At 45.1% G+C, this 16,662-nt stretch overlaps 1 protein-coding gene across 6 annotated transcripts in view; it reads left to right on the top strand.

The window, feature by feature from the left end:
- Window positions 1-16,662, top strand: part of CHCHD6 (coiled-coil-helix-coiled-coil-helix domain containing 6) — a 245,383-nt gene that overhangs the window by 4,769 nt on the left and 223,952 nt on the right. For all 6 annotated transcript variants that reach the window (XM_059387936.1, XM_059387935.1, XM_059387933.1 and 3 more), the window contains exon 2: window positions 14,553-14,673. In XM_059387936.1, coding sequence (XP_059243919.1) covers window positions 14,553-14,673 — 121 coding nt within the window. The remainder of the gene's footprint in view (window positions 1-14,552; window positions 14,674-16,662) is intronic.

Raw genomic sequence — 16,662 nt, 5'->3', positions numbered from 1 at the left:
GGGATCATGACCTGAGCCGAAGACAGCTGCTTAACCAACTGAGCCACCCAGGCGTCCCTATTGTTTATCTTTATCTTTTTGATTACAGCCATTCTAGTGGGTGTGAAATGGTATTTCATTGTGGTTTGAACTTATATTTCCCAGGTATCTAATGTTGAACATCATTTCGTGGGCTTATTTGCCATATTTTTTTTTGCTAAACTATGTACTCAGATATTTTGCCCACTTTTCCTATTTTTCATTAATAAGTTATAAGATTTCTTTATGCTACATACAAGTCCTTTATCATATTACACATTGCAAATATTTTCTCCCAAAGTGTGGCTCGTCTTTTCGTTTTCTTAATGGTGTCTTTGAAGTGCAAACATTTTAATTTTGATGAAGTTTACTCTATCAGTTGTTTTCTCTTATTGTGCTTTTGGTGTCATACTTCAGAAATCTTTGCCTAACCCAATGTTATGGATATTTTCTCCTGTATTTTTTCCAAGAGCTTTATAGTTTTGGCTTTTATATTTGGTTCTATGATCCATTTTGAGTTAATTTTTATATGTTATGAGGTAAGGCTTTAAATCAGGTATTGGCAAAGTTTTCTATAAATGACCAGTCGGTAAATACTTTTCGCTTGCTGACCAAAAGGTCTTTATCATCACTGCTATTCAGCTCTGCCATTGTAGGGTTGAAGCAGCCACAGTCAGTATGTGAACAAATGGGTGTGGCTATGTTCTAATAAGACTTTATTTATAAAATCAAGCATTGGGTTAGATTTGGCTCAAGCACTAGAGTTTCTTGAACCCTAATCTAAATCTATCTCCTTTTTTTGGATGAAATATCTAAATTTTTCAAACTTGTTCAAATTTTTTCGAATTTTCAAAAGTGTTCAAATTTGTTGAGAAGACTATCCATTTCCATTTCCCGCTTTGGGACCTTTGTGAATATTAGTTGACCATAAACATAAGGGTTTATTTCTCAACTCTCCATTCTGTTGAGAGTTCCATTGATCTGTATGCTATATGTCTATGCTAGTACAACACAGTCATGATTATTGTAGCTTTGTAGTAAGTTTCAAAATTGGGAAATATAAAGATGCCAGTTTGTTTGTTTGTTTTTTAAGATTGTTTTGGCTGTTCTGAGTGCTTTGCATTTCCATACACATTTTTGGATCAGTTGGCAGCTTCTCTTAAAAAACCCTATTGGGATTTTGACAGGGTTTGTCTTGCATCCATAGATTACTTTGGGGAGAATTGCCATTTTAGCAATATGGAGTCCTCTGATCTATGAATATGAAATCTCTTTATTTAGATCTTTAAAAATTTTTTTCAGCAATGTTTTATACTTTCAGTGAACGTCTTATATTTATTTTCTTAAATTTATTAAATTATTTATAATTTACACTTATTAAGTTAAAATTTGTTAAAATACTTAAAAATATCGTATTCTTTTTGATGTTGTTATGAGTGTAGTTTTTTTCTTAATTTTGGGGTTCTTCATTGCCAGTATGTAGAAATACAACTGATTTTTTGTATATTGATCCTGTATCCTGTAACCTTGCTGAACTCATTTATTCAAGTAGTTTTTTTCTGTGAATTTTATATAGCTAGGATCATGCTGACTATAAATAAGGAAAGTTTTAACTTCTTCTTTTCTAGCCTGGATATCTTTTTTTTTCCTTTCATTTTCATCCTTTATTGCATTGGCTAGAACCTTTAGTATACTATTGAATAGAAGTGGTGACAGTGAATACCCTTGCCTTGCTCCTGGACTTAGAAAACATTGTCTTCCACCATGAAGTATGTTAGCTGTAGGTTTTTCATAGTTGTCTTTTATAAGATTGATGGTTTTATCTTTTAATATTCTCAGTTACTTCTTTCTCTCTGTTATTATATCCTGTTTTTTGGTTTGTAGGCTCTTGGCGTGCAAAGACTATTTTATTTATATAAGTATCTGGCTTATTAGTATGTTGGATTGCATGTTTGGATTAATGAACTGATGATCCCTCTTTTAGCCAAGCTGACGATCTTTGGCATAATTTTACTCTTCTGTTTGTTTTACTTCCAAGTTTTAATACAAACTGGTTCCATTTGTATGCAGCACACTTTTCACCTTGGTATTGCCCTGTGAGATGCATTTTGAGTCTCAGCATGAATGTTGATGCTCCCTATCATACTGCTTTACATTATATCCTTCATGGGGCACCTGGGTGGCTCAGTTGGTTGGGCGTCTGAGTCAGTTTCTAATCAGGTCATGATCTCATGGGTTGTGGGACCAACCCCCACCTCGGGCTCCATGCTCAAGCACGGAGTCTGCTTGGAAGAGTCTCTCCCTTTGCTCCTCCCTTCCCTCCCCACACACATGCTCCTTTTCTCTCTCTCTTACTCTCAAATAAATAAATAAATAAATCTTTGTATTATGTCCTTTATCTTAGTTGATTGCATAGAAGCAGTGTGGCTAATGTGCCTCAGAAAGACCTGGCCTTGGGGAGCCTAGGTGGCTCAGTTAGTTAAGCATCTGCCTTTGCCTCAGGTTATGATCCCAGCATCCTGGGATTGAGCCCCGCATCGGGCTCCCTGCTTTGTGGGGAGCCTGCTTCTCTCTCTCCCTCTGCCTGCCTCTCCCCCTCATTGTTCTCTCTCTCTCTCTCTGTCAAATAACTAAATAAATAAATCTCTAGAAAAAGAAGGAGAGGGAGAAGGGAAAAGGGAGACAGATAGACCTGGCCTTGAGCTCTGACACTCAAAGTAGTAAGTCTCTCTTCTTACATGCAGGATGTACCTATTTAGCTAGGTGCCTTGAAGGGGTTGGATCACAAGTCCTCTCCAGACTTCCCCAGCTTTAACACTATCTGGCTGACCCTTTGGAGGAATGTAGTTAATGGGGCCATAGTAGGAAATGCCAACTTGAAAAGTCAGGAAGTGGATGGTCAAGGTCCCTACACTTTTCTGTGAATGATGTGTGGAGCTGGATGTCAGGTCCAGCAGGCATTGCTGGCCTGCATTGTGTGCCAGTCCTTGGGCTAGGTGTTTGCCCAGGTGTTATTCTTTTTGATGCTTCCTAAACATTGCACCTGACACATGGTGAGGTATCGGAAAACAAAGTAGAGCCAATTCTGAAGAGAAGCAGAGCACTTTAAGTTTCTCTGCCTTTCCCCCTTAGCTGCTGAGGAGTAGAGGATCATCTTCAAGACAGAGAAGACTCAGGTACCTGCATGTAGACATTTCCTTATGATCCTCCATTTACCTGTCTCGGGTTCTCAAACTCACTGTGTTCGAGGACAGTAAAGGGCTGGGCATACAACCACGCTGTACTTTAGGCACAGATTTAGCAACTTTTGAGGGTTTTTTGAACATCCCTTAAATCTTCTCTTAATAGTACTGCAGTCGTAATCAGTAGTGACGTTTGAATAGTATTAAGAGTTTTTTTTTAAAGATTTTATTTATTTATTTGATAGAGAGAGATCACAAGTAGATGGAGAGGCAGGCAGAGAGAGAGAGAGAGAAAGAGAGGGAAGCAGGCTCCCTGCTGAGCAGAGAGCCCGATGCGGGACTCGATCCCAGGACCCTGAGACCATGACCTGAGCCGAAGGCAGCAGCTTAACCCACTGAGCCACCCAGGCGCCCCTGAATAGTATTAAGAGTTAAGGTGATTTCTACCTTCCCTTCTTTCTGACTTTTGAATATAACCCATGTATAAGATGAAATTCCATCCTAATAATACTCCCTAACTGTGTCACAGTGTGGTGTTAAAGATCTTTCTCTGTAAAAGTAAAATCTATAAAGTCATGTAAATATAAGGAGAGTTGTTAACTCTAACTCTGACTAAGTTCATCTTGGGTCAGTTCCCTCATTTGGGAAGCAAAGACACTGCACTGGAAGCATCTTTGATCCTTCAGGTCTCCAGTCTACCTTTACCACCTCTTGGTGGGGGGTCACTTCACGCTGTCCTGCAGCAGCTCTGGTTTCCAGATCAAACCTGCCGCCTCTCTGTTTCTCTGCTGCTGGTGGAGGCTTCAGAATGTTTCCTAGTTGAACCCTCTTTACCTGGCCCTGGCCATTCTCTTTCATCCTCATTCATGAGCTGTTGACTTTTGGATTCTAAGTATCTAACCCAGAGATGTCTTGTCCCATATCCCATGGGTGCGTGTAATTCACTACATCAGCTGGAACTCACCTGCATCTCCCACCTCTGCTTTCCTTAGAATCACTTGGTTCCAACCAGCCAGTCCCTCAGCCAGAAAACTGGGTCCTGCATTCCCTTTTTTTTCCTCTACATTCAGTGACAGATCTTGGTGTTTTCCCGTCTAGCCATTTCTCTGTTTTTGCTTCTCTTTATCCTTGTTAACTCTTTATCTTTTTCTGGTCCATTCTGTCTTTCCTTGACCATCTGATAAATTGTTCTTTTTCCCAGTAGACTTGCCTCCCACAAATCTATACCTCCTAGTGCTAGCAGGGTCATTTAAAAAAACCAAAACAAAACATAAATTTTACTCTTGAATAGGCTTCAGGCAAATGGTATTACAATTCTGGCAGTTCCAAAGGAGGCACGTAGGGAAAAAGTTCATCTCCCTTCCCACTTGTTTCGTCTATCTTGCTCTCTGCGGCAGTCACTCTTACCAGTGGGCCGTGCTAGTGATTGTGCAGAGTTAAAGCTAATTATGCCTCTCCCTTAGGTTAAAGGCAGATTTCAGGGCCTGGCTCACGGTGTCCTCTTGTGTGCTGGTGCCACTTGCTGCTTTTTGTTGCACGGGTTGGCTGAGAGGACACCTGCTCCTGATGTATTCTGAGCTGCTTTGTGCTTCTCTGCCTGTGATTCTGTTCCCCTTTGTCTGCAGTATTTTCTCTCCCTGTGATGGGCTAAATTCCTTGTCATCTTCTGGACCTTTCAGGTGTTACCTTCTGAAAGGCACCCTCTGTGGTGTCACTGTCTCACCCTGGGTTGTCCCTGTCTGTGTCTTGCAGACTTTGTGCTCACCTCCCAGTGTGTACGGCGTGGGCAGAGATGATCTCTTCCTTGCTTTTTCCCTTACTGCCCTGGGAACAGGAATCATATGTGTTTGTCTTTCTGTCCCCGGTACCTAGCTCAGAGCCAGTTTCTCTTATCCCAACCCATAAATCCAGAAACTTTGTGGTATTAATTGATTTGAATTGATTGCCAACATTTAGAACTTGGAGGCTTTACATCAATTCAATTTTTAGCTCTTTGGGGGAAAAAATTGAAAGTCTGGTTCACATTCCCATATGGCAGTACTTTCCTGGAGGTGTGAGGTAGTTGCCCTCTCTGGGGGATATGCTCTCATCACGGTCCCCACCATGTTGTCCTTGCACGTATTTTTTACCCCTACCAGGCCCATTCTATTAATTTTGTCACTTGCCTGACGCCCGTGGACATTTGTGTTTGCCACGCTCAGTGTAGGAGGTCCCCGAGGGCTCTTCTTGTTCTGACATTCTGGGATTTAAATCTGTGGTGAGCAGCCGGTGGATCTAATTTGAGCTCATAGAAAACTGAAAGACTAGTGAACGAAATCTCCAAGGCAACAGCCTGAGGCAAGGAGAGGAATCTTTTTAGAACCACTAGATTGGGCAGTACCTCTACCGGGACTGGGGTGTTCAGGCACCAGGAGCTACCGATAGACTCAGCTTCCTGCAAGCTCATTCTTCTGGAAACTGCCCCAGGTGCTCAGCCTGACTGGAGAAGCCTGAGGCCCAGCTTGGAGAGGGTAGTGAGCTGCGGTTTATCTCCTGGCACCCTTCAGATCCTCAGACAGTGTCGCCGCAAATGGCCTTGGCTGTGGCTGCTCTGGCCTGGTTGTTGCCGACTCACCACAGAACCTCGGGCTAGCTGCCTCTCAGCACCGCAGCTTTTCCATCTTTGCTCAAAGAGGACAGCTCTCCCTCCCTCCCCCTCCGCAGGGGCTTGGTAAAGCATCATCAATGGGGGTAGGGTGGGGAACATGACTTGCAAGTCTTTTTATTTTTCTTGAATTGGCCGTTCTGAAAACATGGTCACTTGCCACATCACAGTGGCTCTGTACTCCTGCCTTACTGCAGGTATCACCGTTAGGTGCCCAGGGTTGGGATCCATGTCTTGGCCTGGACACTGAAGACTTCCTGTGACCTTGGACGAGATGTCCCACCTCCCTGACTCCCAGTTTCTTCATTTGTAAAATGGGAATGCATTTAGCCTGGGGGCTGGCATGGGAGCTTGCTCAGTGGTTATTTGGTGGGCTGTTTCTATCATTATCTCTAGACAGGAGCCCCTGTCCCCTCTCCTGCGACCGAGTTCCTCTGCCCCAACTGTGAGCTTTGTTGCCCTGTTCTGGAGTCAGGGGCCATAACATCCACTCTCTGATCTGCCCTGTGGCACTCTGATGCCAAGGATTCCGTAATTTCTTTCTCCACAGGCAACCTCTTGCAGCAGCGTCCTATGTAGTGTGTTTACTTGCCTGGGGAACAGTGCTGCCTGAATGGATTTAGAGTTGTCACACACACACTTACAGAGCAGTGCTCCACTCAGTGACTATGCCTCCCTCCCCAGTGAGCCAGGCCTGGGCCTTGCTGTCATCTTTCCCTTGTTCTTCCTTTAAGAATTCTTGCAAAAGGCATCTTATTTTTAAATGCCAACTGTTCATAATTTCTCATGAATCCTTTCAGGCTTTTTCCAAGCCTCCATATACAAGCACACTCTTTCCCTTTTTATAGCACAAATGAGAATATAGTACATATACCACTTGGTAAAATGCTTTTTTCATTTGCCCTGCGCATTCATTCAGATGCCAGATCCCCAGTTACTTCACTTTGCAACCACCCTCCGCCCCGACTCCTGCAGAGATGACACTTTCTAGCCCTCTCGCTTCTGATGTGCAGTGTTTGTGGCAGCGACGCTGCCTCCAGCCCTCTGTGACCCCAGCCCCTCTTGCTGCTTTGCCAGGCTAGTGTGTGTGAAGAGGAGATCGTGACCGAGGCCCTACTTAGAAAGCGTCAACGGCTCCCAGTTGACTGCAGAAAAGATTCCATTCTCCTTACCTTGTCCTTTAAGGCCCTCACCAGGTAGAGCCCGCCAGCCCTGCACCTCTTCCTTCCTTCATGGACCTGTGCTTGGTCCAGCCAAACCTCAGACGTCTCCCTCTGTGTCTTCCATGTGTCCTTCCTCTCTGTAACACCCCTCAACTCCTACCCTTGTCTCTGGTCATCTGTTCAGGCCCATCTCAAGCTATCTCAGGCTGACACTTAGGTGCTTCTAGAGAGCTCCTGAGTATGCTAGCTCAGCTTCTCTCACCTGACAGCTTAGCAGCTCATGTTTTCTAGGCCTTTCACCATCCTGCCCACCGCCCCGTCCCCCATCCAGCCATAAGCTCTTTAAGTATGAAGTTCTTGGCTTGTATCTTGACATAACCCATTGCAGTAGCTCAGTGTTATGGACCTGGGCCTTTAGTATTTCTTTAGTTCACATGTTTAACAAATATTTGAGCATTTCCAGTGTCTGGCCACTTTCTAGGGCCTGAAGATACATCAAGGACAAAACAGAAGCCCACAGCCCTTGTGTTCTGGTAGGAGTGATGACAAGCAGGTGGTCACACGTGTATTCTGTCCCATGGGTGACAACCAGTGCTGTGAGAAATGAGGCTGAGGAAGGGAGAGAAGGAGTGATGGTGGGGTTTTGACTTCAGACAGAGTTGGCAGGGATATGCAGAAGTACCTTGTGGCCGGGCCTACCTCTAACTGACTGGTGTGCCCTGGCATCTCTTTGCAACCCTGACTCCTCTGCCCTTCGTTGCTTTGGTGGTAGTTGACCCTTCTTGGGGGAGCCCCTGGCCTGTGAGTGCTGCTTGGCGAGTGCCTCTCTGCCTGCTCTTGTCAGCATCAGCATCCCACCCCCCCCACCAGCTGACTAGCACCATGGTTCAGGAGTCAGGCAGCCCTCTGTGCAGTGGGTCATGCACCCCGGAGTATCCCAGCAGGGGGCGAGTGCTTTAACCTTTTTGTGCCTTGGTTTCCTCAACTGGAAAAAGCAGGCATCATACTGTGAGGATTACGGAGGTGGTCTGTGCAGAGTGAGTGCTGACTTCATGTCAAGGTTAGTATTAGTAGAGGGCATTATGACCCATAGCTATCATCGCTCTGATCTGCTCTGATATACTGCGGTGGCAGGCCAGTGCTCCCTCCTGTCCACACCCTTCCATCGCCGATGGGGAACACCCATGTGTGTTTCATAAGGCAGCACCTTGCTCCCCGGCCTCATAGTTGTGAGGTGGCCACGTGACTTACTCACAGCCCTGTGTGGTTTGATAAAGAAACCTCTTGCCCCCTCTTTGGGGACTCGCCTATCCATTCAGTGTTTTTGGGTGAGGGAAGCCTTTTGGTTAATGTCATGGTGTGGTAATTGGTAGGAAGTGCAGCCTGGGTTCCCAGCTGTGTTTCTTACCACAAAGTGTTGAATTTTCCATGCCTGACTTGGGCTGTCTGCGGCCTGCCCACGCACTGCCATGGTGCTGGTGGAGGGTGAGAGGCTGCATCTGGAGGCGGGGGGGAGTGGTCCCTGGAGACTTGGGGAGGCATCAGGTGCCTGTGCCATGGTGGAAGTGGGACAAGGCCCCCTCCTCAGAGTCCTCATGTCACTTGGGGCTGAGGGCAGGTGCAGGTTTGAGTCTCCAGTTGTCAGAGCCGGAGGGTGCTTTAAAAAGAATCTGTCCATTTTAATTTTGTGCAGAATATGGATGAGGAGGGAAGAAAGCTGCTCAAGGTCACAAAGCTGCAGGTGGAGCACTTAGAGCAGCGCTTGGTTTATAATACATGGTAGCTGTTAACTATCGTCACTCTTACTGATTAGTTTGTGCCTTTTTTCACACTCCTGTGTGCCTTGTATGTGGGTGACAATATTTGTGTACTGCTTTGTCGTTTCCCATGGTAGCTAATACTGATTGCTTACTTGGTGCCGACTGCTTTGCGTGGATGGCTGCTTTTAATCCTCGCCACAGCCCCACAGTCTGGACCATTAATTATTTCCACTTCACAGATGAAGAGTCTGATTTATAGAGAAGTCCCCCGCCCAGGATCACCTAGTTAGGAAGCAGCTTAGTTGGAATTCAAATCCAGGCCTGTTTGACCCCAAAGCACTGAAGTTCTGAGCAGTACAATGTGGTCAGTCCAGCTTCCAGGGGCCCCCATATTGTAGGTGAGAACATGATGCTCAGAGAAGCCAGAGAACTGTGTCCAGGCCACACGGCCGACCACAGTGCTTTTCTTTCCCTGCACTGCTCTGATTGTGGCCCTCTGTCTCCTGACCACACAGGATCCCGTCTGGCCACCTCTCGTGCCACAGTGACCAGTGGGCCTGTGGCGCTGAGCTCCCAGACCGGTCTGGCTCCGGAGGCCCCCATTCTGGCTCTGTTGGTACAGGGAGCATTGCCCAGATGGTGTTTATTCTCGCATGACTACTGTGTGTATATGTATATTTGTTGATTAAAATATTACTTGCTGTATTTTGTAGCAACATTAAAAAATATTACAAATCTCCTACTGCCAACAAGAAGCTTGCCAATGTTTTCCTTAACCCCTCACTCACCAAGTGGTGTGGTTCAGTTGATGCCCACCCCCCCATCCCCCCAGGCTGGGCTGAGGAAATCGGAGCCTGTGACTCACCTGTGTAGAACCCTGCCATACCTTCCTTGGTCCCTAGGTCAAATTTGGGCTTTTTACATCAGTGGGTCTGGGTTCGTGGTCTTGCCTTGGCCGGCCTCCTTGGCCTGGTCATCTGGTCCCGTTCTCCTTCTCACACACTGGCCTTCTGTTAGGCACTTGGATGTGCCAGACTCTGTTCTTCTCAGAGGATTTGCACTTACTCACGCCTCTGCTTTTCTCCAGAATCTCAACATGCCAGTACAGTCAGGGTCTCTTCATGTGAGGTGGGAGTATTGACATTAATGTCCTCCCCTCTGAGGGACCTTCCCCAGTGCCTGTGTCTTCCTGCACTGCCCCCTGCGTGCCCCCATCACCACAATGCTGCGTTTTATTCTTTTTAAGCACTTGTCACCTAATGTGCTTCACCAATCTTTAAGACACACATTTTAATATCTCTGGAACAGGAAATCATATAATAGGCGGAATATTAATTTCATTGGTGTTTTTTGTCTCTCTTCAGATTATATGAAAATAACTGGGTGATTTACAATTGACGGTGTCTTAGGTTGGATGAAATAGAATTTGTGAAATTATTTACTTGTTAATTGTCTCTCACTTCCCCTGAGAATGTAAGCTCTATGAAACAGGGACTGTGTCCCTTTCACGGCTGTTTTGTTGTTTCTTCTCACCCGTGGTTTCTAGAACATTGCCATCACACCATGGATACTTAATAAGCAGATATTTGATGAAGGAAAGTGAGTTGTCATTACGGAGCCCTTGACCAGGCTGCTCCCTCTGGTCCCCGTATGGCTGCAGTGCCATGATCTTTTCTCTGTGTGCAGTGCATGCTCTTCCTGGTCACGTGGCCCTTCTCCACTGAGAGGAATGGGGCCTTACCAGCCATGGATGCCTCTTTTGTGCACATCACACATGTCACTGATGCTTCACCCGCAGCCATATGGATTCTTTTTTTTTTTTGTATTAAGATTTTTTTTTTAATTTATTTGACAGAGAGAGATCACAAGTAGGCAGAGAGGCAGGCAGAGATACAGAGAGGAGGAAGCAGGCTCCCCGCCGAGCAGAGAGCCCGATGCGGGACTCGATCCCAGGACCCCGAGATCATGACCTGAGCCGAAGGCAGCGGCTTAACCCACTGAGCCACCCAGGCACCTGCCATATGGATTCTAGGACCACTCAGTGTTCTCTCCCCTCAGGACACATGCCCTGCGCGCCCTGTCCCTCAGAGGACTGGTGCATCTCATCAAGCCCACTTGCAGATGGAGGGAAGAGGGGAGCCATGCCCTGTGGTGTGCTGGTAAAAGTTTAACAACCAGATCTCTGCCCAAGAAAAGTCCCCGATGTGTGGTATTTGCTAATTTCCGTGGTGGAAATACTCTGTATCATGGCCAATTTCAGGCTACTGTCATGAAGTCAACCAGTTTGCAAAATGGCTGAAAATTTAAAAATCGGCTCTCCCGAGCTGGCTCCAGCATGTCATTGGGACACCCAAATTTTTCCCTGCAGCCTGAGTTCACTGTTGAGTGCCAGCTCCAATGAGCTCATTGGCTACTCTTCCAGAATAGTCTCTTCTTGATTTCCCTTTTCCTGGCATTCTTATGTTGTCCCACTAACTCTCTCCTTTATTCCTTACTGAGGCCACCGGGCAAAACCTCTCATCCATGCCACTACCACTGCTGCTGGTGCCACACCCACTTGTCACATCATGATCAAGGCTCCGCTGCCCACTCCACTGCTCCGTGTAGCAGTGCTGAGTATCCTCCCAAGAGCACAGTCTTGTGTTCTTTCCTGGCTCTGAAACTTTCAGCAATGCCCTGCAACTGTTGGAGGCCTTCTGCCTGACTTCGAAGCCTCTCTCAGTATTGGCTTCATCCAGATCTACCTTTACAACCCATACCTTCCAAAATGATCTTGGGGCTGCAGGCACTCTGCTCTCTGACTGTCCGTCCCCCTGTTCTTTGTGCCCTGCCCTGCAATACACTGTAGCATCTGTTCTGTCGAATTCTGCTCTCACCCTCAGGAACCCACACAGGCACACCTTTCATGGGATAACCTGCTTATGCTGAATGACAGTCCTGTCTGGACTGCTCATTTTTGTCTTTCTCTCTTTATTGGTAGCTGTTTTATTGAGATACAATTCACATACCATATAATCCACCCATTTAAAGCATATAAGTCCATGGTTTTTAGAATTTTCATAGGGGTATGTAACTACCATCACAGTCATTTTTAGAATATTTTCACTAAGCACAAGGCAACCACTAACCTACTTTTTGTCTTTAGAAATTTGCCTTTTCTGGACATTTCAAATAAGTGGAATCGTGCAGTGGGTTGCTGTTTGTGTCTGGCGTATTTCCCTTAGCATAATGGTTTCAGGTTTGTGCATTTGGTAGCACATCAGTACTTCATTCTCTTTTATTGCCAAATTATGTTCCATTGTGTTGATAGACCATATTTTAGGACCCATTTTCTATCTGATGAACATTTAGGTTCTTCCTATGTTTTGGCCATTACGGATAATGCTGATAAGAGCATCCATGTACAAATTTTTGTGTGGATATATATTTTCATTTCTCTTGAGTAGATACCTGGGAGTGGAATTGCCAGATCAAATGGTAACTCTCTGCTTAACGTTTTGAGGAACTGTCAGACTTCCATGGTGGCTGTGGAACTTTATGTTGCCATCAGCAATGTATGAGGGTTCTGATTTCTCCATCTCCTTGCCAACATTTGTTATTATCTGACTTTTGATTGTAGCTTTCCTAGTGGGCACGAAGTGCTGTCTGTCTCATTGTGGTTTGAATTTGCATTTCTCTAATAATGAATGATATTGAGCACCTTTCATTTTTGTATTAGCCATTTGTATATCTTTCTTGGAGAAATAACTTCTTTTTTTTTTTACTCATTTTTAAAAATTGGGTTATTTTTCTTTGTATTATTGAGTTGTGGGAGTTTTCCCTGTCCTTTGTCACGTGTATGATTTGCAAATATTTTCTCCCATTTTATAGGCTGCCTTTTCACTTCCTTTATTGTGTCCTTTAGTACACAAAACTTTTTAATTCTGATATAAGTCCAAAATACCCTAATTTTCTTCGGTTACTTATGCTTTTGGTGTCATATCTACAAATCCACTGCCAAAGCCAGAATCATAAAGACTTACCTCTGTGTTTTCTTTTATTTATCCTAATAATGTTTTAGCTCCTCCATTTAGGTCTCTGATCCATTTTGTATTAATTTTTGTCTAGTATGAGGTAGCCATTCAACTTTCTCCTTTGCATATTGAAACCCAGCTGTATCAACATCATTTGTTGAAGAGAACAAATGAGGGTTCTTTCTCCCATTCAGTTGTCTTGGCCCCTTGTCGATCAATTGAACATAGATCTATAGGTTTATTTCTGGATTCCCGACTCTCTTCCACTGCTATGTATGCTTGGTCTTCTCTTGTCCTATATCCTTAATTAGCTATTTGATTTGTATTTATTTGAAATAGTAGAGGGACTCAGTATAATCTTTGGTTGCTAAAAAACGTTCATGGTAAACAGTTACAACACAGCAGTGCCAAAAGTGAAAGCCCTTCCCCAGCTGCCCACTAACCATCATGTTTTCTCTGTAGCCTCATAGATGTTCACTTCTGACCAGATACATATATTTGCATATATGCATATATGTGAAAGTTCAAATGCACAGCCACATTTGTGAATGTATACATGCGCATACTGACATATTTATATCTCTATGTCTGCATTTCTACAATTGCATATCTCTTTTTACAAAATTGGGCTATACAAAGCTTTCTATGACTTTAACCATCAAGAGGATATCCCATACACCCTTCATGTCAGTAGTATGTTTTACCTCATTCTTTCTTAATGGCTCCATCATATTTCATAGAAAGCATACACCATCATTTTTTCATCCAGTTCCTTATTGTTGCATATTTATGTTTTTTTCCTTTTTTTTTTTGTTTTTTGTTTTTTGTTTTCTGTTCCATTTCTGCTGTGTTCATGTGGGAGCACTTTTCTCGGCTGGGAACCTGGAAGTGGAGTTGCTGATCATGGCTTTTGTCTGAAAGTCATTTTTAACATTTTCCCTTCAACTGTGCTTTATGATGCCTTGCACATATTAGGTACTTAATAAATATTTACTGAAGGGAACTCTTAAGGGTTTTTACTCTGGATTTATCCCTAGCTTGCTATTTCATTTCGGTAAACTGTTTTATGACACCCTCATGACTATTTCACTTCCTCTGAAATGAATGAAATTGTTGGTTATCCAGTCTTCATTAGGGGGAACTGTGATGGGATGAGTCAGGCAGTGTTGTCATGTCTACTCTGTGTGGTGCTGGGAATATACGGAGAGGAGTGGGAGGTCATCCCAGTTTTTGAGGTGTTCACAGGTAGGAAGGATGGTTCTTCCCTAAGAGCACACATGTGTTATGATGGGAGTGAAAAGGAAGGGGAGGATTGATGCTTACTTTGAGTGCTGTCAGGGGAGGGCCCATGGAGGAGGGACACTGAGATACCCTAAAAGGAAGGGGAAGCCTTGGGCAGGTGGAGATGTCCTGGGACTGGACGGCTGCTGCTGGTTCTCGGCCAAGAGCAATGTAATGGGCGCAGAGGAGGTGAAGAAAGTTATTCAACGGAGTGCCGGGTAGGTGCGGGGAACAGTAGGAAACTGCTGGAAAGCCAGTGGGGGACATACTGTGGTCAGCCTGGAAGCCATACAGGGCTTTGGCTCTAATCTTCTAGGACTGGGCTACCTTGAGAGGTTTTTGAGTAGAATTGTATGATTGAAGTTGGTCTGGAGGAAGTGGTATGCTCAGTCAAGTGGGGACATGGATAAAGGGCATCTTCATTTCCAGAGGTTTCTCTGATACAACTTTTTCCTTGTCTCTCTCTTCCCGTCCCTCAATTCTTCCCTTAGCTGTCTGAAAATGTGGTTCACCGCATGAAGGATTCCAGCCAGTCTCGCCAAGCAGGGCAGCCTGCTTCCCCTCCTGCCCCTCAACCTTCTACAGTTGGCACCTGCAAAGGCCCGGAGAAAGGTATGGTGGCTTGTAGGGATTCTCTGGAGGGCGGGAGTGGGGTGTGAAAGAAGTGACGAGCAGCCTTCCTGTCAGAACAGATTTGACAGCTGATGTGGCTCCTGTTTGTTTCTGGGTGATGTAAGCAACTCCTTTCTGATAGCTGGCTTTTAGGAGAATGTGGCTTTCATACGTGACAGACACTGTCTGCTCTGATGAAAGCAGCACATTAGTCAGAGTGCCTGTGACTGGGGCCAGACAGGCTTCCTCACTGTTTCGTTTCTCCATATGTAACAAATGGGGCGAAAGGGCTTGGTAACTCAGGTAAGAAGTTGCTGTTAAGGATCTCTAAGAGACGCACTGTTAGGTATGGTTCAAAGAGTGATGGGGCTTATGTGAACTGGGCCAGCTCGAAGGAATTGAGTTGATTTGAGCGTTGACCTCAGGACCTCGAACTGAGCGCTCACGTCAAGTAGTTGTGACCTGGCTCCTGGGACGGTTCACTCAGGGCCTCTAGCAAGGCTTGCCACCCCATACCTTTCAGGGGCTCCTCTTTCTGTGCCCACACTGGGCTCAGAGCTCATTTGTTTCCTGCTCTGTGGGGTCCATGGCAAATTGAGGAATTTGTGCTTTTCTCCAAACAGTGACTTTCAGCAAACACAAAGGAATGAAACAATTTAAAAAGGGATATAAGGTACAGAAATATTAAGATATTACAAATAAATTTGGACAGTCTTTGGGGCAGCTGCTATTCTCTTCAATAAATATCTCTTTATGAGAATCTGGGTCTTATCTATCACCTGCAACTTGTCTTTTCTGCCAGTTTTCCTTATTAGATTGTAAGACTGTAGAAGATACCCTGTCCACTCATTTATTGACTGCTGGCTGGGGATCAGGACAAGTGCCTCGTGCTTGTGCATGGCACTATGTAGACAGGGCTTCCCCCTTTATGGCACACACGGCTCTAGTTGAGGAGCCAAATGCATAACCCTTTAGGTTCCATGAATCATGATGAGGCAACACTAGAAGCATACCCGTAGCCAAGGTAGCACAGAGGAGTGACTCGTTATTTTAGCGAGAGGCTTCAAGGGGAGATGATGTTTAAGTGGATTTTGAGAGATAGAGCAATGGTAGATGGGCAGTTCAGGCATGGTGAACAGTGTAAGTATAGGCCCAGAGGAGTGGCACAGCCTGGCCTCTTTGGGGCCCTGGAAGTGATTTGCTGTCTCTGGAGTACAGAGTACAAGGAAAGGGGAGCTCTTGGAACTATCCTCAGGGGCCAGGTCACAGATCTCTTCACAGAGGCCAGAGAGCTCTGCCTGCACTCTTAATGGCCAGGGGCTATAAGCAGGCCTGCTACCAGCTTGCCTCTGTATTGTCTGCCTCAGGGCTTCCCGAGCATTAGAGCAAACAGGTACCTGGGTTTGGACCTATCCTGAGATCTCTTTGACTATCTACCCGTTGAGGGGGCATATGAAATTCTTGAAGATGCTCTTGTCCCTTATTTATTTATTTTTTTAAAAAAGATTTTATTTATTTATTTTACAGAGAGAGATCACAAGTAGGCAGAGAGGCAGGCAGAGAGAGAGGAGGAAGCAGGCTCCCCGCTGAGCAGAGAGCCTGATGCGGGGCTCGATCCCAGGACCCTGAGATCATGACCTGAGCCGAAGGCAGCAGCTTAACCCACTGAGCCACCCAGGTGCCCAGCTCTTGTCCTTTAAATAAAGGGCTGGCTCCCCATGATATCTGTAGCAACTGACAGGAGGGGTGGGGTTGAAGGGGGCTCTAACTTAACCCAGTTCACTTGAAAAAACTGGATTAACTCTTGTGAGAGGGGGTAAGTGATAAAGTAAGCAAAGAAGGCCAGAATCTAACACGCACACATCAGCTTCAGCTTCAGAAAATGAAAGAAGCATTGGTCTCAGATTTGGTAAGTTTCAGCAGTTTAAGGAGTAAAAATGGTGGTTCATTTGTCATTTGGTTTTAGTTATGACAAAGTATTTTGCCGTT

The sequence above is a fragment of the Mustela nigripes genome, chromosome 2, assembly GCF_022355385.1.
Source record: "Mustela nigripes isolate SB6536 chromosome 2, MUSNIG.SB6536, whole genome shotgun sequence".
Lineage (NCBI taxonomy): Eukaryota > Metazoa > Chordata > Mammalia > Carnivora > Mustelidae > Mustela > Mustela nigripes.
Note: the sequence above shows the minus strand (reverse complement) of the source record. Positions and strands in the feature narration are given on the sequence as shown.